Below are 27361 nucleotides of genomic sequence, written 5' to 3' on the forward strand. Positions count from 1 at the left end.
CACCATGCTGTTTCAGGCAGTGGGGAAATGATAGGGTGGTCCTAAATATAAGTCAACAAGGATGTTTGAATAAAAAAAATGGAAAGCCAGACCTGATGTCTGGTGTGATTTTGAAATATGGCAAACCTTTTTTATCCCATATGAAAGAAGTAGTAGGTAATAATTGGAAGAAACTTTGAAGATGAAGTTTCCCATTTAAGCAGGGTTTTTAGCATCACCTGGTAGGTGCTAAAAATGACTGGTTTTTATGTTGATAGAATCTTGATACTGTTCAACTATTCAATCTCTGCACATCTTTAAAAAGTACAGTAGCAGTTCCTAGTAACAACACAGAAAGAGACCATGGTGGACTACGATGTGGTTTTCATTTAAAAACCTCAGACTATGTATTGTATATTAAGATGTTATGGCCTACCTAGTCCTACTTGGTTTCCAGGGCCAGTATTGGCAGAACAGTAAAGGATGTGGCCTTTGGCAGAAAGATTAGAAACTAGTGACTCTCTGAAAAAAAAAAGAATGAAAGAAGTTACTGTTTGAGGTGTGGAAACCAAAATAGTTTAAAGGAAATTGCAGTTTAACAAACCAACCAATCAGCCTTAAAAGGGTAATAATTGCTCTACAGTATCCAGTAGATAAAATCAATTGCTTTATTCACTTTTAATTCTAAACCCAATCACTTTTAAGCAAATGGATTTTTTTTCTTTTGATTGTTGTTCTGTTCCTGTTTCTGCCTTGTTTTTAATGCCATTTTGACAATTAACTGAGCTGCTTTCAAACATTATCTAGCATCTTCAAACTTCTCTGCTTAAGTAACAGTTCTTGCACTTCTGTCAAAGTCATCTTCTTTACTCTCTACACCTACCTCCTAATTACCAAGACCATCTTCCATGTAAAGAGAATCTCTGCTGGAATAAAGATGCTGTGTTGATGTGATGTGGTATCTGTGGGACCACAGAGAATGAATCTGTAAAACTGTACCATTGTGTACTGCTTCCACTGTTACACCCAGGGGCCAGTCTGCTGGGTTATTCTTTGACAACAAGCAACAGGGAAAATCTGAGTTGCATCAAAGATGTTCTTGTATTATTCCTCACCCCACCACAGTTTTACTCCCCTTATTTTCTTGCTCATTATTTTTCTTTCATCTCCTGGACAAAGTAGCTATAGGATTTGAATGAGTATTCTTCCAGCCTTGAAAGTGGATTACTGGAATAAATCTATGATCGTTTGCTTAATGCCACTAAATCACCATAAGCTCTATTTTCAGATGACTATGGAAAATCCATGCCCTGAAACAATATCATTAGTGAAAAAATAATTGAAAGGAGGACAAAGAAAGAGAGAGAGAGCAAGAGAGAGCAAACAAGATTTCCTACTATTTAGTTCAGCAATTAGTTTCTTATATGCTGCTGCAACACTACAAAATATAACATGTCATCTGTGCTAGCTTGGTGCAGTTATTTGTATTTCCAAGAATGGTATGGATGCAGCCCCTCTGAATGTTGTCCAGTTTCTCTTTGCCCCTTAGTTTGAGCAACAACATCTGGCCAAGATATTCTAAGTTTAAAAAGCTAAAGCACTTGGATTTTTCTTTCCAATCATTCATCTGCATTGTTGTTCTTGGAAGTGAGATTTTTCAAAATTATTCTGGTGAAGTTTTTTTTTTTAAAGCGTGTTTAGTCCTGACTGCCTCAAAGTTGACTCAGCCTTCCATCCTTCCGAGGTCAGTAAAATGAGGACCCACATTGTTGGGGGCAATATGCTGACTCTGTAAACCGCTTAGAGAGGACTATAAAGCACTATGAAGCGGCAGTGCTTTTTTAGTACAAAGAAAAGGTGCCGGAACTCACACACATCATACAACCCGCCTTGCCTATCCTACAAGGTTTCATCCAAAAAAGGTGCCGGAACTCCATGCTGGGCGTTCTATGACAAAAAAAGCCCTGTGAAGCGGTATATAAGTCTAAGTCAGTGGTTCTCAACCTGTGGGTCGGGACCCCATTTGGGGTCGAATGACCATTTCACGGGGGTCGCCAAACAACGGAGTCCGCCATTTTTTCCCCCTTTTCCTTAGCTGTGCTACTCCCTTTTATTCTATTGGCTTTTGAAAGCCAATAGAATAGACTCTCTTGAATAGAGTCTAATTCTATTGGCTTTCAAAAGCCAATAGGAATTGTCCAGGCTGTCTCGGCCCTGCTGAGCCCATCAAAAATCCCATTCTGCAAACGGGGCTGCACCAGTTGAGTAGTCCTCGACTTACGACCGGTTGAGTAGTCTTCAACTTACGACCGGTTGGGGGTCGCAGCATTAAAAAGGTTGAGAACCACTGGTCTGAGTGCTACGGTATTGCTATGTCAATAATAACTCTCCTTCTTGCCTTGGAGATCAAAGAGGTTTTTTTTTTTTTTTTTACTTTTACTTTCACAGGCACACATGCATAGGGGAGGAAAAAGGAAGGGAAGTCTTTTTTTCTGAGTTTCACATCTTCCTGAATAGGATTTTTTTTTTCAAATAAAACTATAGATTATATGCACTTACAAGGTATAGGACATTTATATAATCTGCTTGTGTACAGTTGGGATGGGATGTTTATGGCTCTCATCTGGTTTTAAGATTTGGCACAATTATTTCAAAAGGAAGCACAGCAGACATTTGAATAGAAACTTAGTCAACTATTATATGAAATAAGCTTTAGTGATAAATAAACGTTTCCTTCCATATATCTGAGTCCACAATTTCCTGAATTTCCCCATGGGATTCAGGTGTATTCACTGGAATTACCAATGTAACTTTTGATCTTGGAGTTTTTCATGCAGTGAAAATTCTCCTATTAAATACCTTTTAAAATTGCTGTATAATTCATACACTAGTCAGCTGGAAAAAAAAAAGAATTGGCACCCTGCATAATTCACATGATACTAAATCCATCAGGAAATTATCTTGCACAGCCCTCATTCAGATTACAGAACAGTTATACCCAAATGAATGATTACGTATTTTTCATACAGAAGATTCCAAGTTTAAGGCTACCATATCCGAGCTTCCAAAATCCTGACAATCATAAGATGAAAGAAATAGTGATAGGCAGCTTTGACTCCTCAGATTTTTTGCAGCCTAACTATCCATCATCTTTCTGATGTAGAGAAGACAAAATCATTCATCTCTTGCTATGGATATACTAATTTATTTACTTGAGCTTTGCTCCTGGATCCTATTATGAAATTTTCATTGCAGACGACAGCTTCTACAATTGTCAGAAAACACATGAATATGTAGTAGGAGGATTCAGCAAGAGATCTGGTATTCCAGAATTTTGATTTATTTTATTTCTTAAGCATTCATGTGTGCAAAACAACCAGCAGGAGTACAAACAGGGAAGGATTACTTTTTTTTGTGGGGGGGAGCTTTGACGTGGCCAAGACTGAAATACATAATGAACTTTCCACTGGTATGAAAATATTTATTGCAAAAATTCCCTTTCAATAAACGCACAATTGAGAGAGCTTTTATAACTTGCAGTTTGTGGGGAAGAGCAAAACTAAAAGAGGACAATACCAAAGAAGGCTTCCTTGTAGAACAGTTAAGATGCTGAAGATCAATGATACGGGAAAACTTTTTTCCAAGGTAGCAAACCTGCTCAAAGAGAATTGAACAAAAAATGCTGCAAACATGTTTACAAGTTGGTTAGAAAATGGAGGTAAGAGGATGTGTCTCGACTGGAACCATTTCTATACCAGCTTACATGACGAGATGAACTGACTGAGCACTATCAAATATGCAGGTGGGTCTACAGAGTAGAGTTAGGTTGCTATTAGGTCTTTTGAAAAGGTCCTGGGAAGAAATGTCACACAAACATTTGAAAGTCTCCTTTTTAGGAAAGATAAATCTGCCTGATCTTAGATTCAAAAGTGTCTATCCCAGATATGTCAAACACAAGGCCCGGGGGCCGGATGCGGCCCACGAAGTGGTTTCATGTGGTCTGCGAAGCCATTCTGGAAACAGTGAGGGAATGGCCCCCACTGCCTTGGCCCTGGCCCAGGCCAGCTGGGAGCCAATGTACAATTTTGTGGTGGCCATCTTGGCACTTGCCCTGGTGGACCATGCCTTGGCACTTGCCCCGGTCCCACCCCCTTCTGCCAGAGACTCTCAGATCTGTCCCACTCCTGCCCAGGCCCCCACAGGCACCCTTGATGCGAATGATGTAGAACTGCCCACACCCACCCAGTAGGCCACACCCACTCCATCCACGTCCACCCAGTAGGCTGCACCCACTCTGGCCACATGCTCCCGGCCCCCCAAGGGCAACCACAATGCTGATGCGGCCCTCAGTGAAATTGAGTTTGACACCCCTGGTCTATCCCATTATGTATTTCAAATAATTTGCAGCAATTCTGTACAATTTTTGTTGGACTAATGAAAGAATAGGGCTTTTTTTCTTCCCGGTCAACACCATTATTTATTTTTTAGCAACCTATACAGTATGTGTGGAGGGAGTAAGAGTGAATGTGAGAGTAAAAGAGGGGGGGGGATTCTAGATTAATTTATGACATATTATGGCTGAGTTTACTAGTTAAGGTAAGTTTGTTGACTAAATGGTAATACAGATTGTAGTTTAAAAATCAGCTAAGGACTGGGCTTGTAAGCTGCCCAGAGTTACCCTGTGATAAGGTGGGCAACCAATAAATTTAACAAATAAATAAATAGTCTAGGCCAAATACGAAGCAAGCACATTATAGCTTAGCTTTATGTGTAATGAGAATTTTACAAACCCTGGCAGAAGAATATCAATGAGGCATCAGGACAGAAGTGAAGGAATCATTTGTAAAAAATAAGCAGCTTTTAGAGGAGAAAAAAATCTGAGAGGATTTGAGTCCTTGAGACTTGCAAACCAGTATGCTTGTTTATCCTACAGTTTGGGCAGTAGAAAGAGAAATATTTTTCTTTTACCACTGTGAGGGAGCTGTCTTTTCTGAAAAGTAGGAGGATTAAACCAGGACCAAAAGAAACTAAGCTGGGTAAGTTTACTAAGATCCCACAACTCAGGAAATCTCTCCCTTTCTGGTTTGTACAAACAAACATACTCATACATACTGAACTAGGGAATTTTGTGTTCTCCAACAGAGTCCTTGACATATTTTTGGCTTCTCCTGTCAAAGGACTGTGCAGCAGGTAAACATTGGGACCAAGGCTGATAACTTTGCAATGACCTTCTCTTGTCCCCTTGCCTATCTGGGCCTATTTATGCAACATATTTGTGGATTTGTGAAGTCCTCACCAAATGTGGAAAGCAGGACAGACACAGGCTCTTCAGAAGATTTTGTTTTCATTTCATCTTAAGGAGTAGCAAGCGAAACTGGCCACCCTCCAGTGTTGAATGCATGGACAATCAAGGCTTGTATCAGGATGAATGCTACATTTATAGATCCTTTGAAAAAAAAAAAAGCCAAGAAGAAACCTGAGGTTCAAAAGTCCGAAGGAAAGAGATGCCAAGGAGGCGTTCTCATCCGGAGTGCCTTCCACAAAGACGAAGCAAAACTTTCCTGACAGCCATGGACCAGCTCCGGAGACCTCTCTTCTTTCTCCTTCTGATTCTGGCACCTTTAAGCACTGTGGGTCATCCTCTTCCAATACAGGTACGTTCCCATGAGGTAAGTCCAGGCAAAGGGGTGAACAAATGTAAGCCCCAAGGGATACTTTGCTGTTGCTTTGCTGTTTGTGTAATATTTTCCCCCTACCTTTTTTTTAAAAAAAAAATTAGCAAATGGAAATGGTGGAGGGAATAAGGTCACTGAAGGCAGCAATGCTCAGTGGTTCTTCAATCACCGTGAAATCCTCTGTAGAAGGCAATGGGAATGAATGGCTGGAGAAGGGCGAAATCTAGCCGTATTCTGCAATAACTTGCCAAGGATTCTACAGTAAACCATTGATGGAAAAATAGCAGGTGGATGCCTCTTTGCAGGACTCAGAGGGCAAAGCACAGAGGAAACATTTGAGTTACAGGGAACTCTTCATGAGCACAGTGGAAAGACAGAAAACCCCTCAAGTGATGGTAATTATGCATGATACAGGAATAATAAGAGCTTTTCCATTCGGCTGGATGAAGCATTCGGAATTAGTCCAAAACTTGTTTTCTTTTTCCAGCAGAAGCAAATAAATCCTTGATTTATTTAACAGGCTCAAAAACATGCCACTTTGAATAAAGCCATTCCGTAGTTTCAGAGATGTTTTCACTCCTGTTCTATTTCTTCTGCTGGAAAGTCTTTTACTTTAGATCTATAGTCTGCCCAGGAATATTTCAGGTGAGGTTACACTCTAGGTAAGACATGGACTGTTGAAGATCTCGCCCGCTAACTTCAATGGAACAATACAATCTATTATGGGCTGCTTGGACCATTCATTATTAAACTGGATCATCATTGTTGCTAACAGAGCCCCAATCTTTCTAAGCTCAGGCAGTCACTGCTGTGATGGCTTGGTTTGGTTCCAGTCCATGGCAGCTGCAGTTCACTGCCATCCAAACTTTAAAGGACCCAAGTCCACAGCAGGTGCAGTCTATGAATAGTAATATTTGGGACTCGTGTAAAATAATTGGAACTAGAAAAAGCAAAAAGCAAGAATATTATGAAACAGAACAGCATAATGTTGGAAAAAAAGATCGTGCACTAATATTCTCTCATCTCACATCATTTACTAACTTGCTTTCCTGAAAAAAAGAAAGAAAAAGAAAAAGAAAAAAGAAAGCCGGAATAAGATTGAAGAAAATTGTGGTTTTGACTTATTAGAGGGGATTTCATACTATTAATTAGAGGGTTAAAGGGAGAAGTTGAGATAAGGGGAATTCTGGTCATTAGATTTAAAATACTTGGAAATTAGTTGAAAATAAGGATCTTATCTGTGTAATATTTAAAAATTACACCTAAAAGGAAAAAGAAAATTAATTATTATGAATATGTTTGATTTATTGATTAACCCAGGTAATATACATAATGGTTTTGATTTATTAAAGGAGATATTGTATTATTAAGTAGATGATTTAATATGGTGGGAAATAGATAACTCTAGACTTAGGAAATAGAACAAGATTACATTCAAATAGATAAAATGTATATTTTGGATATTATATTTTGTTATGAACTGAGGGAAAGGGAAATCTTGGTTACCTAAAGCCTGAAAATTATAACTATCAAAGGATTAATTGGAATATTGATGAGAAACTAAAAATTAGGTAAAAAGTAATAACAGGATATGGATTGTTTATGAAGATTGAATGTAAGTAAAATACACAGAAGCTAAAAATTTATTGATAAATGTAATAATAATGTTTTTACTGAGTTGATATAATAAGAACTGTACTAGCTTGAATATGGGACAGTAAATGTTAAGGGAAAAAGAGAAGAAATATCTGATGTTGTAACTTGAGATATGTACTAAAGATTTTGTTATCGAACTATTGATTTAACCCAGTCACCACATTGCTTTTTAAATACTTAAATGTAAAATTGGAAAATTAATAGAATATTATTAAAAAAAATAACATTACTATTCCTGAAAATCATACTCTATAAATTGGTGGACTGTAATCTGAAAGAACTAATATTTTTCTTGATCTTTTCTTATTTTTCTCTTTTTAGAGGGATTAAATTCTGGCTTTCCCAATTTCTAGCTCACTATCTGGAAATTCTTATGAAAGCATAATAAAAGCTGGACAGGACCAAAGTCATATCCAGTCTAGCATTCTGTTTTTCACAAAGCCAGTGATATTCTGGCTGAAAAGCATAAGACATGGAAGCCCAACCAAGTTCCATTATTTTCTTTATAAGATTTTCTTTCCTTTTTATTTTGTAACAACAGACATGTTGTTCCATGTTCGGATTTAATTAAGGCTAGCAGACCTTGCTTGCAAAACTTTGGATGGCCACAAGATTTTAGTAAAGAGCTACAGCAACTTCTTTGATGCTATCTATAGTGGTCTGGATTTTTGCAGCCATTATCATGACAATTATTCATCAGCCATTCTTTCAAAAGCTATTGGATGAGAGGCTTCTGAACATGGTTAGGGCTGGGTAATTGCATTTTGGACAGCAAAGTTTAAAATATGTCTTTCTTTCCTAGAAATAACAAAAAAGAGGGGGGGATTATTACTACCACGAGGGAGGGAGGGAAGAAGGGAGGGAAGGAAGGAAGGAAGGAAGGATGGATCCTGGTTATGGTAGGAAGTATCAAGAGAGAACTAAGAAGAGAAACAGAAGGGCATGTATTACCACCTCTGGCCTCTGGAAATCACTCAGCAATATTCATCAATAGGTCCACTCAGTTAGCAGGTCCTGACAATTTGGAATGTTTCAGTCATATTATGTGAAAGAAAATAACTATTTTGTTTTCTTCTGCAGAGGTCTATACGTCAAGTGAAAGCTCTCCAAAGCGAGGTAGGCAATCTTTTGGTTTACCAATTGATTTAGTAATGATTTTCCATTGTTGAAGGAAAAGTCTTCATCATGGTTCAGTCCAAGCCGGGAATAAACAACATGGAGATTGCTTTAGAAAGAAGGTTGCAGTTTATTGAAGAGGAAAGATGGCTCTGGAAGAAAAGAGAGAAAGCACATGTAGTAGGGAGTGGTGGGTTTTTATACCTTCTTGAGCCTTTTGTTTGGAGTTGTTCCTGTGGCATGAACTTTGACCTGAGTCTGAGTGTGCCTTTCTGGTATTCTGATAGTGGTGGGTTAATCCTATTATGTCCCAAAGGCCATATCCTGTTTCCCTGGGGCTGTAGCTGATGACTCTTAGATTTTTGGTGTGTGGGGTTGTTGATTCTAGGGATCTTTCTTCCTAATCCCAGTTTCCTGACTCCAGTCTTTCTGACAAGATTATCACATCTGCATTTCTGCAGACTTGGTTTCTGTTTGGGACAGAGAGACTGGGGGGGTGGGTTTGGTTTCTGCCTTTAAAATCCTTTAGGGAAATATATTCTGCCTTTAAAATATATTTTAGGGAAATATATTCTGCCTTTTAAATTTCTTTCTCTGGGAAGAGCTGACTTCCCACACCATCACATTCTAATCTGGTAGGTAGGTGGATTTTACTGCTGTTTCGTCAAAGCCTAGGGAGCAGAGCATCTGTGTGTGTGTGTGTGTGTTCCTTTGTTTAAGCGGATGTCTCAAGAGGATAAGAAAGAATGAAAGATGGAAATCATTACAGTAATCTGTCCCTCCAGGTTTGTGAAGACTTAACTGCTGAATCTGGGAGTATCCAATTTTGAAAGTGAACATCATCAGTAGTCAATTCAGATATTAATCAGTCTATTTTCCCCACAATTATAGGTGCTTTCTTCATCCACACTACGTGCATTGATTTATTAATAACATTTATATCGCTGCTCATTTTATACCAAACTCTGAGTGTCTTCCAATCAAGAATTAAAATAATGTCAGTAATAAAATGATAGAAAAACTATATTAGAACTATTCATACCATAAACATTAGAAACAACAACCAAGTTAAGCTTCCAACATGCAGGCCCGTCAACCTATCCCAGCACCTGGGCTTCAGGGCTTTTCGGATGGCTAGGTAAGTAGAGGCCTGCTCAGAGGGCAGAGTGTTCCATAGGGTAGAGATTGCTACAAAAAAGTCTTATGGAAGCTAGGAAGCTAGGACGAGTTTGTGTGTGAACTTTAGAATTTCAGTAGCATAAGTTGCCGGTGCAGCTCAAGCGGTGCCTTCGTGAGCTCTTGTAGCAGATGAGTGCAGCTTGCCGGTATGCTTAGGGATAACTCAGCCCTTCCAGTTAAACTGGAGGCCCAGGTATCTCACTGAGTCAGTCCCCAGAGGGTGGATGGTATCACCCTTGCACTCGTAGGTGGTTGGGAGGAGGGCCATGCACTTATGCTTACTCCTTTTGGCAATGGTGAGGCTGTGGTATTTCATCGCGTTCTGTCTGGTGGGAGGGAAATTTATCCAGGATGTTTCTATTAACTGTCTTATAGAAATAGCTGCCCCCCCACACACACACACCATTCGGAATCACACTGAGGCTATCCCCTTCACCTACCTCCATGTAATGCTCCCCTAGGCTGGTCCTTGCTCTGTGGCACTAAGGCCTACGCATGTATACCTTCCACCTTTCTGCCAATTCCATGGGGGAGGGAACCGTGCCCCCTCAGGCGACTTACAATTCATATGCCCTCACTGAGAAGGGAGCAGGAAAGAGATCTCCAAATCCCAAACCCTGATTGTGACTCGCAGATGATGCTGCCCAGTAAGGCAGAATACGTTGCACTGGTGGTCTCATTCGTGGGAGTCCTAGGGCTCTCTGTGTGCAATTTAAGAAATATTAATAGCCTGGCTTGCTAGCTTCTATAAGGGGGCAATGTTTAAGAGAGGGGACCCAGAACACAATTCCTGTTTAATCTGGTAGGATGGGTAGATATCCTTAGGGCAGTGGTTCTCAACCTGTGGATCGGGACCCAATTTGGGGTCGATCGACCATTTCACGGGGGTCGCCAAACAAGGCTGTCCGCTATTTTTCCCCCTTTTCTTTGGCCACGCCCCTGGCACCCGCTGATGTATAAGTGGTTGGGGGTCACCACAACATGGGGAACTGTATTATGGAGTCGCGGCATTAGAAAGGTTGAGAACCACTGCCTTAGGGAAAGGTGATTCCACAGATAACCTGGTACTTCAGGATACTGCTGTATTCTGTGGAGCTGGGACTCTACATATAAACAAGCGGAGGGGCCTTCCCTGTTTGAATCATTCTTAAAAGTTGTTTCTGCAGTTCTCCACCTAGTCTTCAAATGATTAAGAAAATTCACTTAAGTTTCATGCTGAAGGCTGACTGGAATGCTTGGATCATCTTTGCTGTTTCTCTCCTCAGCTCATAATTTCCAGTTTCTTTGTGCGCTCAACGATTGTATCCCGCTATGCCTCCACACGAGTGCGGACTTCCATGAGCAACCCACATCCCGAGGCCAAAGAAGCCATCTTTGACTTGGATCTGCCCCATTCTGCCTTCATCTCCAACTTTACTATGTGAGTCTAGGCCAGGGAAAGACATCTGCATATTTAATTAGAATAGAGCTGGAAGGGACCTTGGAGGTCTTCTAGTCCAGCCCCCTGCTCAAGCAGGAGTCCCAATATCATTTCAGACAAGTGGTTGCCCAGTCTCTTCTTAAAAACCTCCAATGATGAAGCACCCACAACATCTGGAGGCAAGCTGTTCCACTGATTGTTCTCACTTTCTCCTTAATTCCAGGTTGCTTCTGTCTGTTGTTTCTTGTCTTGCCTTCTGGTGCTTTGAATGGAGATGCTGTTGTCATCACTCTATGAAATAAAAACATTAGCTCAGTGGAAAGTATCTGCTTTGAAAATAGAAGGAGCCAGGTTTTACATTTGTCAAATTAAATTATCTGGTAACAAATGATAGGGAAGACTCTTCATTTGAATTACTTGACAAGTTTTACTGTTCAGAAGAAGGCAATGCTGTGTTCGATGAACAAGTAGTAAACCATCTTCATACGTTGAATAGACCCAGCCAAGGCCCATTCAGTGGACATTTTTATTAATGTTTTGTGCAGAACATAATCTGCAGGCAAAATAATCTCTATCGCAATGGTGCATAGTTTGAATTCTTGCTGTTCTAGTGAATCCTGCATGTTCAGTGAGTTACAGTGAGGAATAAAACTATTATATTTGGATGGTTTTTTTAAAAAAACACCCCTCTGATAGATAGATGGGAGCAAAGAGTGAGCTCTCTATGTATCCTTTTGTGACCTAGTGATTATCCATAGTTTTGCAGCTCATGTATGGTAGTCCTAATAAGCAATCTCTTGCAAAGAATGATCAGCATTGCTAAAAGCTAAAAGCAGAGGGGGGAGGTGGTAGGAGGAGCCATGACAGTTATAGCTGTATAAATAAGCAGTCAGTTGATTAGCAGATAGCAAGGCTTACTGTTCACAACAAGGTAACGAGCAGTATTACCTATTGCCTTTGCGAATGAAACAAGAATAAAACTTGGCAAATTGAGCAGAAGCCACCATGTATGTGAATTAAAATGAAAGGCTCCAAAGTCCTACAACTGGGGCTGTTTGGGACCAGCCCTTTAAGCATCCACCTGTGTAGTTGGCAGCTTATCTCTCCCTCTGGAAGAGGTAAGAGTTTACAATGCCATGCAACAATCGAACACATTATTTGCATGGCTAATTGGAGGGAAGAAATCAAAATCTGGTTGGTGTGATGTTGTGTTCAAGGCCCCCCATCTCTCTGATACATGGGTGCAACTTCGCCGCATATAGAAAAGAGATGGGCTCCAATTACAACACTGTATCTGCTATCTTGCCATTGTTGGTCTGTTCCACTGGTAATACAGATAATTCTTTACCTACAATCATTCATTTAGTAACCGTTCAAAAAGTTACAATGGCGCTGAAAAAGTGGCTTATGACCGTTTTCACACAACAACCATGGCTGTGTCCCCAGGGTCACGTTATCGAAATTTGGATGCTTGGCAACTGGTTCGCATTCACAATGGTTGCAGTGCCCCGGGGTCATGTGATCAGCTTTTGGGACCTTCTGACAAACAAAGTCCATGGGGGAAGCCAGATTCACGTAACTGGGTTACCAACATATCAATTGCAGTGGTTCACCTAACAACTGTCCCACTTAGCAACGTAAATTTTGGACTTCGTTTTGGTTGTAAGTCCAGGACTACCTGCAACGTAGCATCACCGCACCAGTATAAAAAAGGGCAGCGCTTGCATTGTAATGTCATGATGCGCATGTCACCATTTAGCCTCCCTGTACTTAGGAGTGGATTCCTGTGAGCAGTATATACATTCTCTGTTGTAAATAGACTATTTAAGACAACAGTTCAAAATCATATTGAATCTGGAAGGAGCAGCGGATCCACATTCATGTGTAGGTGCATCAGTCAGGCTGAAGACAATGTATTTACTTAACATATAGTTAAAGAACTGACAAAAAAGACAACTAAGAAGAGCAACGGTTTTGGGTTTCCACCTGCTTTGTCGCACAACCAGAGAACACGCTGACGGCAGAAGCTGTTTGGTGCCACTTTTTCACTCTTCTGGGTACCCATTGCAGAACATAGGCACAGCTTGTTCCTGAGGCTATGAAATGTTTGTTTTCCTTCACTACCATGGCAAGCAAACTAACCACAATGGATGGATTTGTAGCGGCAAGGGGGGGGGGGGGAGAAGGAGGCTGCTAGAACTGGGCTACAAAATCCAAATAACTACGAGGTGCTAAATACCATTTTTTGATCCAAAAATCCATATCCTTAATCCTAACATATGGGAAACTCAGTGTCATTTTTATTGCAAAGTTTAAAAAAAAAAAAATCTCCTTAGCAGTTCATTTAAGCTCACAAATTTGGGGTGCTCTTTGGGGAGAGGGAGGGTAACCAGCATACGTCTGCCCTATTATTACAGATCCCAATCCATGCGACTGTTTTGTACAGACACCCACCTTTGTCTCATCATTATAAAAACATGTGCTCCAACAATGCATTTGGGCTTTGCGGTTGAATCTTGAAGATATCCAGGAACATGCCGTGAAACTCATTTTCCCTGCTTCCAAAATAACCCTTCCTGCCTTTGCTTCCTCTTCCAGGCTGAACTCTAAAATGGCATCGCCTCTCTGCTCTTTCAGCTACGATAGACCAGAACTGATTCCGAAAGCTGAAAATAGATGGCAGAGGGGGACATTTTTTTAAGAAACAGGAGCGAGCAGAGGCAGGAGACAATGGCAATGTGGGCATCCTGCCTGTAGTTATAATAAAAAAGCAGTAACTTTTTAAAATTATTTCTTGTGATGTTCTTGTGCTCATGACCATAGCGGAGAGGAGGTTTGATGGCAGATGTTTCTTGTTCTATTCCAATGTGCTAGAACCATGAATGAGAAGATCTATGTGGCTGAAGTGAAGGAAAAGCACCAAGCTAAGAAGATGTATGAGGAAGCCCGCAGGCAGGGAAGAACAGCAGCTCATGTTGGCACCAAGTAAGAGCCTCCCAAAGAATTCGGCCTCTTCTTGTCTCAGAACTTCCTCCAAAGATAGCCACCAGGATGGGGTGAAGGGAAAATTCTATGAACGTGTGATGAAGATTGGCAGCTTTGTCACAGGCAGAGGGATGGTGTGGATGGGGTTGCTCTGCCAGCTGGCAAACAGCATCATATACTGAACGACACGTTTCACTATTTCCTAGGGATCGAGAAATAGAAAACTTCAGAGTATCCACCAGTGTGGAAGCAGGAGAAAAGGTGGCCTTTGAGCTGACCTATGAGGAATTGCTTCAGCGACATTTGGGGAAGTATCAGCATGCTATCAGCATCCGTCCCCAGCAGGTGGTGAGGAACCTCACAGTGGAAGTGAGCATCTCTGAGAGAACTGGCATTGACCAGATCCAAGTCTTGCCCCTCCGCACAAGTCGACTGATGACCAATACTCTTCAAGGTAGGGCTTCTCCTGTCTCAGCTCTCAGATAAGTGGAGTTGCGATCCAGCATCACAAAGAAATACACTTGCGTTTCAACTTCAAAGATCAGCAAAGTTTCACAATAGGTGGTCCCTCAAAAGCTAAGCAGCTTTGGACCTGGACCATCAGGAAAATCCAAGGCTTATGGGCTAAACTAAGAAAAGTTTTTTTAAAAAAATATCTTGGAGAAGGGAAGAGAGTGGCAAGCTATGCCTGTATCACTGCAGGGAAAATTACATGGGATTGTCCATATAGTCATCAGAAGTTGAACACGCTCATGGGAGTGAGACATTATCTTAAGGTTTCAATGACTCTGCTGTGACTCAGTGCAATCCCGCCTCACAAACCTGCCTAGGTTTAGATAGAGGTTTGACTACCTACCAGCTTGCAAATCGTCCTCACCATAATTACTCTAGCATTCACTTTAGTTATATTTGAACCTCATCTATGTTGCTTAAACTTTTACTTCCCCATAGCCACATTTGGAAGGATTTCAAAAAGTAAACAGGCATTCCTGATAGTCTAGGTCAGGGGTAGGCAACCTTGGCTTTTTTATGACTTGTGGACTTCAACTCCCAGAATTCCTGAGCCAGCTAAGCTAAGCTGGCTCAGGAATTCTGGGAATTGAAGTCCACGAGTCATAAAAGAGCCAAGGTTGACTACCCCTGGTCTAGTTCTGCTCAAGGATCATGAGGAAGTGTCTGTAATCCTGGGTGCATCCTATCCATTCCAAGACTTGGGGAACCATCCACACATACTTATGTCTTGCTTAACTTCTCTCTTGATTTAGTGAATAGCTGTAGAACATCTGAAGTGACTTGAGTGAAAAGCCTTGAAGTGAAATTAAACCGAGGCAGGCCAAGTCACCTCTGCATTAATGAACTCCTGCATATCTGAGGCAACCCTTGCCCCCACTGATAAATCTGCTGATCTGTCTTCTCAGGTGAAGCTGATATGCCACCCTCAACTCGAGTGGAGAAAGGACGGCACTGTGCTTGGATTGTCTTCACCCCAACCCCCCAAGAACAGGAAGCCTTCTCCAGCTCAGGAATCATCGGTGATTTTGTGGTGCAGTATGACGTGGCCATGCCGGATGTTGCAGGAGACGTACAGGTTAGGGGAGAGGCTACACGAGCATATAATAAATGGAAAATTACATAATTATATAATAAGTAGAGTAAAAGGAACACTCTGGGTATCATGATTGTCTTAAAAAGTGGAAGCAAGATAGGATGACACAGAGCAATCCAAAAAGAGTGTTGTGGAAACGTAAGAACTGCCCCACTGGAGCAAACTCTGCATCCATTTAGGCCAATGTTCCACATTCAGATATCCCTGGAAGCTCAGAGGTAGGCAGAATAAAGTTCTTTTCCAATAAAAGAGGATCCCTGCAATCTATAGAAAATGGGCAAACACATTGTCTCTACGTAAATCTGGATGGAGAACTGAGAGCTGTATGTAGATTTTGAAACTCTCTTTTCTGCTCCTGTCCACGGCCACTCCATCAGCAAGGACATCTTCCCCATCATTTCTACAATTTGATTCCTTTTTTCACTCTCTCTCAGATCTACAATGGCTACTTTATTCACTACTTTGCCCCAAGGGGGATGCCCCTTGTGCAGAAGGATGTGGTCTTTGTAATTGACATCAGTGGCTCCATGTATGGCACCAAGCTGAAACAGGTGAGCAGCCCCAAGTTGCAGAAGTGAAGGCCCAGAAGCTGGCAGATGAAGGATGGGGAGGGAATAGAGAGAGAATGCAGAAAGAGGGAGCATGATACAAGTGGTCCTCAAGTTACAAACAGTTGTTCAGCGACCAATCAAACTTGAATGACAATGCCCATGGCATGGGAAAGATTGTAACTTGATATGTAAGAGAAGTAAATGGTGAAGAGAATGAATTAAGAAATGAAATGAAAAAAAAAACCCAAAAGAAAACTAGGTATACTACATGTTTGTAAATCTAGGAGCAAGAAAAAAAGATCTGAATGAAAGTGGTTTGATCTTATGAAGTGCAGGTAGATAAAGGAGAAGATTTGTAGCTCGGGTTTGAAATGAAGAGTCCTTGGCACTCTCTGAGCTTGCTTGTTTTCTTGCAGATGTTTCATTACCCAAATTAGGTAACATCATCAGTGCTATTCCTACTCAGGAAGCTTAGATTAACTATGTTACTGTATTTTACATTCATTGTAAAATAATAGCATTTCATTTTTAAACACCTAAATTAAAATGACTGGAGAGTGCACATTTTAGCTTGCTCAATAACAATATTGGGCATCAACTGATCTGAATCAAAGGACAGATTTCTGCTAATAAGGTCACCCAACTCTCATCTCTAATTTCCTTGGTTTTACAGATCAAGAAAGCTATGCACGTCATCTTAAGTGATCTTCACCAAAACGACCATTTCAACATTGTTACTTTTTCTGACGCAGTGAATGTGTGGAAGCCAAGTCAATCCATCCAAGCCACTTCCCAAAATATCCGGAGGGCCAAAGATTATGTCAGCAAAATGGAAGCAGATGGATGTAAGTGTTGGCCTAGAGAACTGTGGGAGACAGGGCAGGAGAGAGACATAGATAGAAGGCATCCTAAAAAATAATTGCAAGAAGAGCCAAAAAATCAATTTTTTATAACCTTGAGTCCATAATTAAAGATGGCTGCTAAAAATCCTTTTCTAAAGTTTGATTGTTCTCCTGGAAGATCAGACCCAGGAACTCCTGGTTATAGCTACCTGGATCAATCCTTGCATTTAGTCTTGGGAGGCTGGGGGGGGGGGGAGAGACCTGTGTGTGTCTAGATATTGCTAATATTGCTGTAGGCTAGGCCTATCAGCCTGATCAATAAGTTGCAGTTCAAAAGTATCTGAAGAAACTGAGGAAGTTCCCATCCTGATATGGCCAAAATCGTTTCTTCTGAGGTGTCTTTGTTTCTGAGTCTCTCATTTCCTACTCTTAGGGACTGACATCAACGCAGCGTTGCTTGCAGCTGCCTCCATCTTCAATCGAAGTTCTTTGGTGGATGGAAAGGTGGAGAAGGAGCCAAGAATCCCACTGATCATCTTCCTGACCGATGGTGAACCCACTTCAGGAGTAACAGCTGGCAGTCGCATTTTAACCAATGCTCAGCAGGCTCTTAAGGGCACCATCTCACTCTTTGGTCTGGCCTTTGGAGATGATGCTGATTATGGGCTGCTGAGACGACTCTCGCTAGAGAACCGTGGGGTGGCCCGGCGTATCTACGAGGATGCTGATGCTACTTTGCAGCTCAAGGGTTTCTATGATGAAATTGCCAGCCCTCTGCTGTATGATGTGGAGCTGTCCTATCTTAACGGGGTTGCAGAAGACCTCACGCAGAACCTCTTCCCCAACTATTTCCAGGGTTCTGAGCTTGTTGTGGCTGGCCGAGTGAAGCCAGGAGCATCAAAACTGCAGGTGCGCACAACAGGGCAAGGCCAGGAAGGCCCATTGAACCTGGAAAATGACATTTCAACCAATACCACTGAAGCTGCTCCATTTGGCTGCCTTGGCGAGATCAACAAGATCGGTCACTTTGTACAAAGGCTCTGGGCCTACTTCACCATTCAAGATCTGCTACAAGCCCGGTTCCGAGCCAATGACACTGCTGCCCGGCGTCTCCTGACAGAAAAAGCTACCAATTTGTCAATCAAATACAACTTTGTCACTCCTGTCACCTCCTTGGTAGTGGTGAGGCCAGAAGAAGCCAGAGACAGAAACCAGCCTGTGAAAACCACAGTTCCTCCAAGGATGACTAGAGTACCAAAAGCCTCTCCTCAAGCATTGGCTGTATCTGTTTTGCCAAGACTTTCTAAGGCAGCTAAATCTGTTCTTGGAGTTACTGATGCTCCTGCAATAACAAAAGCTTTCAAGGAAATGATGGGGACAGGAACGGTTCCAGTGACGGCACCTAGGCTCTTTAAAGCAGCCAGAGCCACCTCTTCACCTGTTAGCACTATGTCCACCACCACCACTCCACCTGTCTATCCCACCATAGTACCTACTGCCACCGGCCACCCCAAATCAGCCAAAGTCACAACAATTCTGGGGAGAACGACCATCTCTTGGACTCCCATAGCGAGCCATAGATCTACTAAACCCCCAAGAGCTACCACCACTTTTAAGTCAACCAGGTCACCTGTAACCGTCCCCAAGATCAGTCCCACCAAAGCAGCGAGACTCAAACTCACTGTTCAGCCACACCCTGCACTGGAGACTAGAGGAACAGCCATGACAAAGGTTATGGCGGGGGTCCCCAACACTGTGGTCAGGACACCGACTGCTTTGTACCCTTTTGCCAGCCCAAAGATGCTGGAGAGCAACTCCAGTCATTGGGAACAGCCCAAGACGACCCCATGGCCAGCCACTCAGTACCACCCATATAGCAAGTGGCAAATGAGTACTGCCAGGATGGAGACAGGGAAACTTCCCAGGAGCAAGACAAACACCAAGGATGGGGTAACCGCGAAGTTGCACATTGATAGGCCCCAGGAGAAAAGCACAGTCTCTTGGGCCACCTCCTTCACCACTCAGGCAGCAGAATTAGAGGGAGCCAGTCCGGTTCCTGGCACCTCCACACCTGCCTCTGACATCAGCCTCCTCCTGCTACCTGGGGAGTCTGAATTACACTCAACCACCATCCAGAACACAGAATATGTGGAGTCCTTGAACCCGCCAGCTTTATATAGCTTTTTGATACCCAAAGGACTTGGAGGTAGGTGCAAGGAACCAGGGGCAGTGCTGGGGTTTGGGGCCTTTTCCTCCTAGGCCACATACATGCCCAACCTCTCTCTTCATTTACATCTGAAGAGAGAGGTTTAGCTGCATGGGGTTTTTAGCCCATCTCTGTTGTTGCTGATGATGATCTCCCAAGCGAGGAGAAACTTGCAACAAGGGTGAATTGTGCCTAGTAGATTAAGAACTCATCTTGTTTATTAATGCATAAGTTTCATGAATCTCCCGTTCTGCTAGCTATGTGGAGGAGCCTAATTCACGCCCCCTTTTACTCCTGTTGTGGTAGCCCTGCCTCCTTATTCCCAAGATCAGCTGCCCTCTCCCCTCTCTCCCCATTAATCTGTGTATCTTATGCCCAGCCATGCATATAATGCTCTGGAATTGCTCTAGATCAGTGGTTCTCAACCTGTGGGTCGGGACCCCATTTGGGGTCGAACGACCATTTCACGGGGGTCGCCAAACAACGCAGTCCACCATTTTTTTCCCCTTTTCTTTAGCTGTGCTACTCCCTTTTATTCTATTGGCTTTTGAAAGCCAATAGAATAGATTCTCTTGAATAGAGTCTAATTCTATTGGCTTTCAAAAGCCAATAGAAATTGTCCAGGGTGTCTCTGCCCTGCTGAGCCCGCCAAAAGTCCCATTCTGCAAACGGTGCTGCACCAGTTGAGTAGTCCTCGACTTACGACCAGTTGAATAGTCCTTGACTTACGACTGGTTGGGGAGTCGCGGCATTAAAAAGGTTGAGAACCACTGCTCTAGATCCTCTTTGATGATTGGATAGTGTGTTATCTATGCGTTTTTTGTTTCTCTCCTCAGAAAACGTGGATTATGGAGACTATCCAGGTAATTCTTCCATCACAGAGACTGCCTTCGGGGACATGGCCTAGTGAGCTCATTCTGTTTCCTATCTTTAAAGATCTTCCCAGATGTTCATCTTGGAGAGCACATTTATTAAGCCCACTTTAAACCACACGTAGGCTGCCATGTACGGAATGTGTTCCAGTTCAGATTTCTGACTTATTCTATTCCCTTCTCCTGTGGTTTATCATTTCCTTCCTGGCACTGAATAGTCATAAAATGATTAGAAGTGGTCTACGGTACTACTTCCAGCCACATTCTTAACTGTGTGATATTGTATTGTGTCTCCTCCTTAGAACGTTTTCTTTTTCTCTCCCAAAGACTTTATTTCTGCAGCCTGAGATTCCCCTGAGCCTACTGATCCCAATCACGTGTGTATGTGAAGCCAATTTAGGTACACACCCAGAGAATGAGTTTTCTTTCACAAAGAAACCATCACTGACCATTCCATATTCTTAAGGGATGGAATGCCTGATCATTCAAACACTCTTTGCACAAAAGAACAAAGAACAAACAAATAACTGAAAAACAAAGGACAAATAAGGACATGGATTTGCATAAAATATACATATACTAATCTATTTGTAGGCATAGAAATATTAAAATTCTTGCTGTGTAAAATAGAAATTCATCTCTCTATATTTTTACATCAGGCATAAACTGTTAGTTCTTCTAAGAGAGCAGACGTTGGAAACTGAATTTACACAAAGCCTGGACCCAATTTCTGATCAGCCACAACTCCCAGCAGCCTTACTCAGCCTGGCCAGTGCTTCCATCTGGTGACATTATCAACACCTGGAGTGCCAAATTCTGGCTACCCAGGTTTAAAGATATTCCCTTTCCTTCAAAACCTTTCATTTCTTCTTCTTTCAAGGTGAATGGGCCTGAATGCTCCTCCCATTCTTTGTCCGGATAAAGCACTTTATGGAGGACAAAGCATCTTAACACTCATTGCAGAGAGGAGAAGAGAATGTGCCCCAATATTTTCACTGCAAAGTGATGGGGGAAAAATCCAGGAAGGGATTAAGGCCCTGAGGTCCATATGTGGCTGACTCACAAGCTACATCCAGTCCATAAGTCAAGGGGGTTTCCTCTTTTTAATTAAGTCTTCTTCTTCTTCTTCTTCTTCTTCTTCTTCTTCTTCTTCTTCTTCTTCTTCTTCTTCTTCTTCTTCTTCTTCTTCTTCTTCTTCTTCTTCTTCTTCTTCTGCTTCTTCTGCTTCTGCTTCTTTTTCTTCTTCTTCTTCTTCTTCTTCTTCTTCTTCTTCTTCTTCTTCTTCTCCTTCTCCTTCTCCTTCTCCTTCTCCTCCTCCTCCTCCTCCTCCTCCTCCTCCTCCTCCTCCTCCTTCTTCTTCTTCTTCTTCTTCTTCTTCTTTTTCTTCTTCTTCTTCTTCTTCTTCTTCTTCTTCTTCTTCTTCTTCTTCTTCTTCTTCTTCTTCTTCTTCTTCTTCTGTCATATCCATTATCGGACGTTGGCAATCATGTTGGCTATCCTGTTTTTATCAGCAGCCGCACGAAAAGTGCTGCTGAGTTTTGTCCAACCCAGTCCCTTCGATTTTGAAGCCACGGTGTTCTTCTTCTGCCTGGACCTCGTTTGCCTTCAGTCTTTCCCTGGATGATTAAATTAATTAAGTCTTGGAAAACAGAAACTGCGTGTCCTTTATAAAGTAAGACTAGTGACCATTGAAGATGGGAGAGTAGGTGTATTGGCAACCCTGATCAAACTATGGCTTTGTTAGTTAAAAAAGTAAATATGGAATAGAATTGAAATGTACTGTACTGTAGTAGTATATGTTGAGGAGGATGCATGTTTTCTTTGCTAGCAGCTATTTCTACAAAACTCTAAAGTTGCTCATGATAAAGTGAAAACAAGGCATACTTCGCTAATTCATTAAACAAAATAAAGCTTAACATTCAGGGCAACTAGAACTTGTGGTCTGGCCAATGAGAGTTGGTATCTTTTGAAGAGCACCCTGAATAAGTAAGCACTACCTCCGTGTCAATGACCCTCTTCAGTTAAATGGCTCAAATATCTGCAATGAAGTAGGGAAAGAAAGTTGGGGTGGTGAGGGGCAGTGCAGGATTGCTTCTGAGAGAGTCTTGTGAGTATGAAAATACTCTGAAAATTAACTCTCTTTTTTCTGCAGATTTTTTTGAAGAATCGGACAGCGAATCAGGTACTTTCCTGGACAATTAGCACTTGTCAAACAATTCCCCGGTGGGTAAACTGAGGAAGACTGTGCTTTTAGAAGCATGAAGGAAGGGAACAAATGCAGAGCATGGCTCCCAGAATATTTCCTTTCTCCGTTACCTGGAGTGATGCATTTTTATTTCTTTCCTCATGTGCTTCTCTGGGTGTCTGTACTGGGAAGCCAAGTATATGTTTTTATCTGAATCACATGACCGGACGAGGGGGCTTAGAATAGAGCAGTCAGCCTCATTCCAATGAATTGCCCGCCCTTTCTCCTACAGCAGTGGTTCTCAACCTGTGGGTCGGGACCCCATTTGGGGTCAAACGACCATTTCACGGGGGTCGCCAAACAACACAGTCCGCCATTTTTCCCCCCTTTTCCTTACCTTTGCTACTCCCTTTTATTCTATTGGCTTTTGAAAGCCAATAGAATAGACTCTCTTGAGACTCTCTGCCCTGCTGAGCCCGCCAAAAGTCCCATTCTGCAAACGGTGCTGCAAGTTGTCTGCAGCGAAGGCGAGCTGTCTGGAAGTTTCCACCCCTCCCTGCTGAGCAACTACTAAAAATGTAAGTAAAAGAGGGCCAGGGGTGGGAGGTGGGAAGCCGGCAGGCGCAGGAAAGGTTGCTGGCGCGCGTGGGGTCCGGCGGGTGCCTTACCTCCCTTGGGCTGGGCCAGCTGGTGGCCCAGCTGGTGGTTGGCCTGCACCATCTCTGCCACTTGCCAGCTACGCCTCGGCCAGCACAGGGGGCGGCACCACGCATGCGCGGCGCTCCCGGGCAGGGAAAGTCCTCGACTTACGACCGGTTGGGTAGTCCTCGACTTACGACCGGTTGGGGGTCACGGCATTAAAAAGGTTGAGAACCACTGTCCTACAGGGATACGTTGGAGAAAAACATCTGGATTTTTTGATGATGGTGGTGGTGGTGGGCTGTCCTCAGCCAGATGCAGCTCAGTTTTGAAGTTGGTAATTATTTTGCCAGCTTCTCCCCTCAAGCCAATTTTGATCCCATTCTGTCCAGTTCTCAGAAAGCTATCCTCTTGATGGGCCACAGTCTTGAATCCCTTTACATAATTTCTTTCCAACATGCTAGACTAGGGGGGGAAAAATGAAAAGTCATATCCTATAAGCGAGTAAGTCAATGCATATTAGTGCATAATCGGTGAAACGACTTGCCTCCAGAAGTTGTGGGTGCTTCAACCCTGGAGGTTTTTAAGAAGAGATTGGACAACCATTTGTCTGAAATGTCTTCTGCTCGAGCAGGGGGTTGGACTAGAAGACCTCCAAGGTCCCTTCCTGCTATGTTATTCTGTTATTATTTTTTGTGCCCCTCACCCTGGTTTCTGTTAAAACTCATTGGGTAAATTTTCAACAGATACAGCATAACGGAGGTAGAAGAGATTGAAACTGAGACTGAATTGAGATTGATGGGTGGGTAATGGAATGAGACGTGGTGTACACATAAACTGAAATATTTCAATAATGCTCAGTGGATTTCATCTTTGTCTCTTTTCAGACTCCCTGGGAGTGTCACCCAAATCTGGCCTCTTCACTTTTTCCTCTTGGGGTAACAACCCATTCCTAGCTATGAAGAATTCACAGGGCCTCCATTTTTTTTTAAATGTCTTGTTAATGGATATCCTTTGCTTCTTCCTTGCAGTGGATGGAGACCCGCACTTTGTAATAAAGTTGCCACATTCACTGGGGAATCTGTGCTTCACCCTGGATGGACGCTCAGGAGATATCCTCCGGCTGGTGAGCGACTCTGCCACAGGTAAGAGCTGTGATTAGAGCCTGCCCCAGGCAATCCCAGGGGGCCAAAGGTGATGACAGGTGGGACCATAAGCTTGTTTTCAGGAACAAGATCTGGTACTTGTAATCATAGGCAGAACCATTATCGAGTTAAATAATGGCCATTGGGTTGAAGGGCCCTATGGGAGAAAACAGACAGGAGAGGCAGAAGAGAGGAGTGGGTTGAAGAACAGCAAGTGTGGATCTGCTTCCATTCTGTTGAGGAGCCAAGGGGGGGGGGAAGGAAGAGACTGATAGTTGCCTTTCTTTGCCTTCAGGTTTGTCTGTTAATGGGCACCTAATGGGAGCCCCTTCAAGGCCAGGCCACGAAGAACGTCCCCGCACCTATTTGGATGTCATCACCATAGTAGTGGAGCACCCACATAACAGCTACGTGGTTAATATAACCCAGAAGGGTGTGACACTATATGGTGAAGAAGTGTTGGTCTTGCCCTTAACTCAGCGGGCCACAATCAATAAGGCCCCTCTGGCCATTTCCGTGTGGCCCGAGGCCAATATCATTGTCCAGATTGGGCCCATGGTTGAATTTCTTGTCCTGCTGCATCACTATAGCCATCCCACAGTCCTGCAGTTGGATCATCTTGGCTTCTATATTGTGAAGGGCCAAGGCCTGTCAGCCACAGCAGGCGGCTTGCTAGGTAAGCTGTTTTATGAAAAGGGTCACTATCATGTTTTCTCGTTCCAAGCTTTCATCTATTTAAGTTCTGCCTTGACTTCCCTCCTTGCCACTTTCCAGAATATTGTAAATGTAATGTATGCGTAAGAATCACAGAAGTAATTCTAAAAAAAAAAAAAAAAAAAGATGCCAGCTGGTCCTACATATTAAAAATACAGGCCATGCTTTGTTTCCCTGTGGAAGCTGGCAACTCACTGATGATATCCATAACTACAATGATATGCTGACTGGGAACTCTGGGTATTGTAGTCTTAATACATCTTGGGATCTCCAGCGTCTTAGAAGGTGGAACTAAAAGACAAAAACGACCTGCAACTCCTGTGTTAAAGTAATGCAGATAGATAGATAGATAGTTTTTGCAATGCCAATTTTCTCTTTCCCAGGCCAGTTCCAGAATAGCAACATCAGCCTTTCCCCAGATCCATCTAAAGGGGGTAAAGTTGCCTGGATGCAAAGCGATGGGAAGAAAGTACTAATCTCTGAAGTCTCCAAGACGCTGAAGGATTCAATCCAGAAGGCTCATGAAGCCAAGTGCTGGCTGGTGAAGCGCAAGGATGTGGAAGAGTTGCTGGGAGCCTCCTACTGCTCCTACCTTGCCTCCAACCTGTTGGAAATATGAGCTGCCCTCTTCCATTCTCTGTTTAGAAAAGGTGGACCAGCAGGCTTACCAGAATACAGGACCATTTTCAGGTTTCTCCTTCACCATTTTGGTTACGCATGATGGGGAGAAGACGGGGAAATCCATCATCTCCTTCTGGATCTTGGCAGCCGGTCCTTGGAAATGGAACAGACATCAGACTATAATAAAAGAGAAACTGATTTCTCACTGTGCTGTAGGACCAATCTATCCCCATGCTGTATCATGCTGATATAATGCAGAGAGCGACATTGTGCTTAGCTGCAAATTTGTCTTCTGGACAGCAGATGGAAGGATTTGATGTGTTTATTCCTTTTTTTTTCTCTGCGAAAGGTTAAGAAATCCTTACGTTTTGGAATTAGCACAACAGATTTCCCCCCTCCCCAAAGTTCACAGCCTTAATTGGAATTGTTAAGAACAAAGACAGAATGAGGCTTTCTGTGGGCCTCAAATGCTGGACTGAGAGTTGCGTGGGATCCACTCCAATCCCTCCATATTGTCCTTGTCTAGCTACACTCCATGATGGAAAGCCGTAGAGGCAAGGCCAATGTGCCCTTTTCAATCAGTTGAGAAATATATACCAACCACAGTGCCATGCTCCAGTATTTCAGCTCATATCAAATTGACCAAATGTGTGAGAGAAACTGCTGCTCAAAGGCACAACAGAAGGGAAACAGCTGAGGCATCTGACTTGCTGGGTCACAAAAATAAAAGCAGGAGCCCTGCAAATTTCTTCCAATAGCAAGAAAGTCAAAGATGCTAGAAGGCATTGATCAATTTGAGAGCCATTTTTTTTTTTAACCTGGCTTAGTATGTTCTGGACACGTTTTAGTTATTCAACAATCCAGCTTATGCCATGTTAGCCTTTCCCTTTGGAGTGCTTTGGCTTTGGACAGGTGGACAATAATATGAACAGTGAGCACTCACTGTCTTCCTTGTGGCAGATTTTCCTGAACATGCAACACCCCGGGGAGCAGCTGGGAAGAGCAGCCGATTCAAAAGACTTCCCATCATCAATAGAGAACAATTACCAGCTTGCTAACAGTTGGATAGAGGAAAAGGTGTGGGTGGGTTGCTTTTTGTTATTTCAGAGTGGCCCCCCTACTGTTTCATTGGTAGATTTAATCGGACCCCATGTAGTCAACATTTTTATCTTCTGGAGACTAAAAGTAGAAATGGGCAGGATGGCAGATGGATTCGTTGCACCCTGTTCATTTATGCGACTTGGGAGTCTTTTTACAATTTCTAGGGAATCTCCTCCTAGACATCTCCCATCGACAAGGAAACTCAAGTTGCTCCCCCAGCGTCCAATGCAGGGAAAGGGACTGAAACGTAAAAAAAAGAGAAAGGAATAAAAGCTACTAATGCATCTGTCAAAATGTTTTTGCATTGAAAGGCCACAGCAGCATATAAAAGTTTTTAGCATGTGGCAAGCAGAGTGTCAGAATCAAGAAAATCACACCAACAATCTGACGGACGTGAATCTAGCCTCTGTCCAGAGATTTTCCATCAGCCCTCATAATCCATGTCGCAAGAATCTTAACATTATAGTTCAGTGATGGCGAATCTTTTAGAGACCGAGTGCCCAAAACCCACCCCCCCACCCCTGCCCTGCTCCACCTCTCCATGCTCCGCTCCGCTCCCCACCCCACCCCCACTTTGCGCTCCGCCCCACCCACAGGACCACCCACCACCTCCATGGCCTGCCGCAGCACATCACCCAGGCAGCCCAGCAGCACCATGGCCATGCCCTCTGCCTGCGCCCCACATTATCATCTGCACGCGATGGGGCACAAGGGCAGAGTCTTGTCCCCGCTGCCCGGCTGCCATGTCCTTGGCTGCGCTGCTCTGCATGGGCCACACCTGGGGGCAACTCTCCACCGGGGGGGGCTGCTGGTGAGGAGGGGGCCAGGGGAAAGGCGGGGCTGGGGTGACAGCGCACGTGCCCATAGAG

General features: G+C 43.1%; 1 protein-coding gene across 9 annotated transcripts in view; it reads left to right on the forward strand.

The window, feature by feature from the left end:
* The window catches only part of ITIH6 (inter-alpha-trypsin inhibitor heavy chain family member 6), a 28973-nt gene extending 2160 nt beyond the window's left edge, over window positions 1–26813 (forward strand). The window contains exons 1-15 of one of the 9 annotated variants that reach the window (XM_039366036.1): window positions 4237–5648; window positions 8391–8426; window positions 10871–11025; window positions 13900–14010; window positions 14217–14464; window positions 15429–15598; window positions 16051–16167; window positions 16841–17012; window positions 17443–19215; window positions 20052–20078; window positions 22240–22269; window positions 23799–23849; window positions 23943–24056; window positions 24352–24732; window positions 25154–26813. In XM_039366036.1, the coding sequence (XP_039221970.1) occupies window positions 5484–5648; window positions 8391–8426; window positions 10871–11025; window positions 13900–14010; window positions 14217–14464; window positions 15429–15598; window positions 16051–16167; window positions 16841–17012; window positions 17443–19215; window positions 20052–20078; window positions 22240–22269; window positions 23799–23849; window positions 23943–24056; window positions 24352–24732; window positions 25154–25389 (3786 nt within the window). In that variant the 5' untranslated portion in view covers window positions 4237–5483 and the 3' untranslated portion in view covers window positions 25390–26813. Of the gene's footprint in view, window positions 1–4236; window positions 5649–8390; window positions 8427–10870; window positions 11026–13899; window positions 14011–14216; window positions 14465–15428; window positions 15599–16050; window positions 16168–16840; window positions 17013–17442; window positions 19216–20051; window positions 20079–22239; window positions 22270–23798; window positions 24057–24351; window positions 24733–25153 lie in introns of those variants that run through there. The other 8 variants (XM_039366033.1, XM_039366034.1, XM_039366032.1 and 5 more) reach the window with 8 other exon arrangements.
* Window positions 26814–27361: the final 548 nt, after the last annotated feature.

Source organism: Crotalus tigris, unplaced genomic scaffold (assembly GCF_016545835.1).
Source record: "Crotalus tigris isolate CLP2741 ecotype Arizona unplaced genomic scaffold, ASM1654583v1 scf7180000020218.1340706, whole genome shotgun sequence".
NCBI classification, from domain to species: Eukaryota; Metazoa; Chordata; class Lepidosauria; order Squamata; family Viperidae; genus Crotalus; species Crotalus tigris.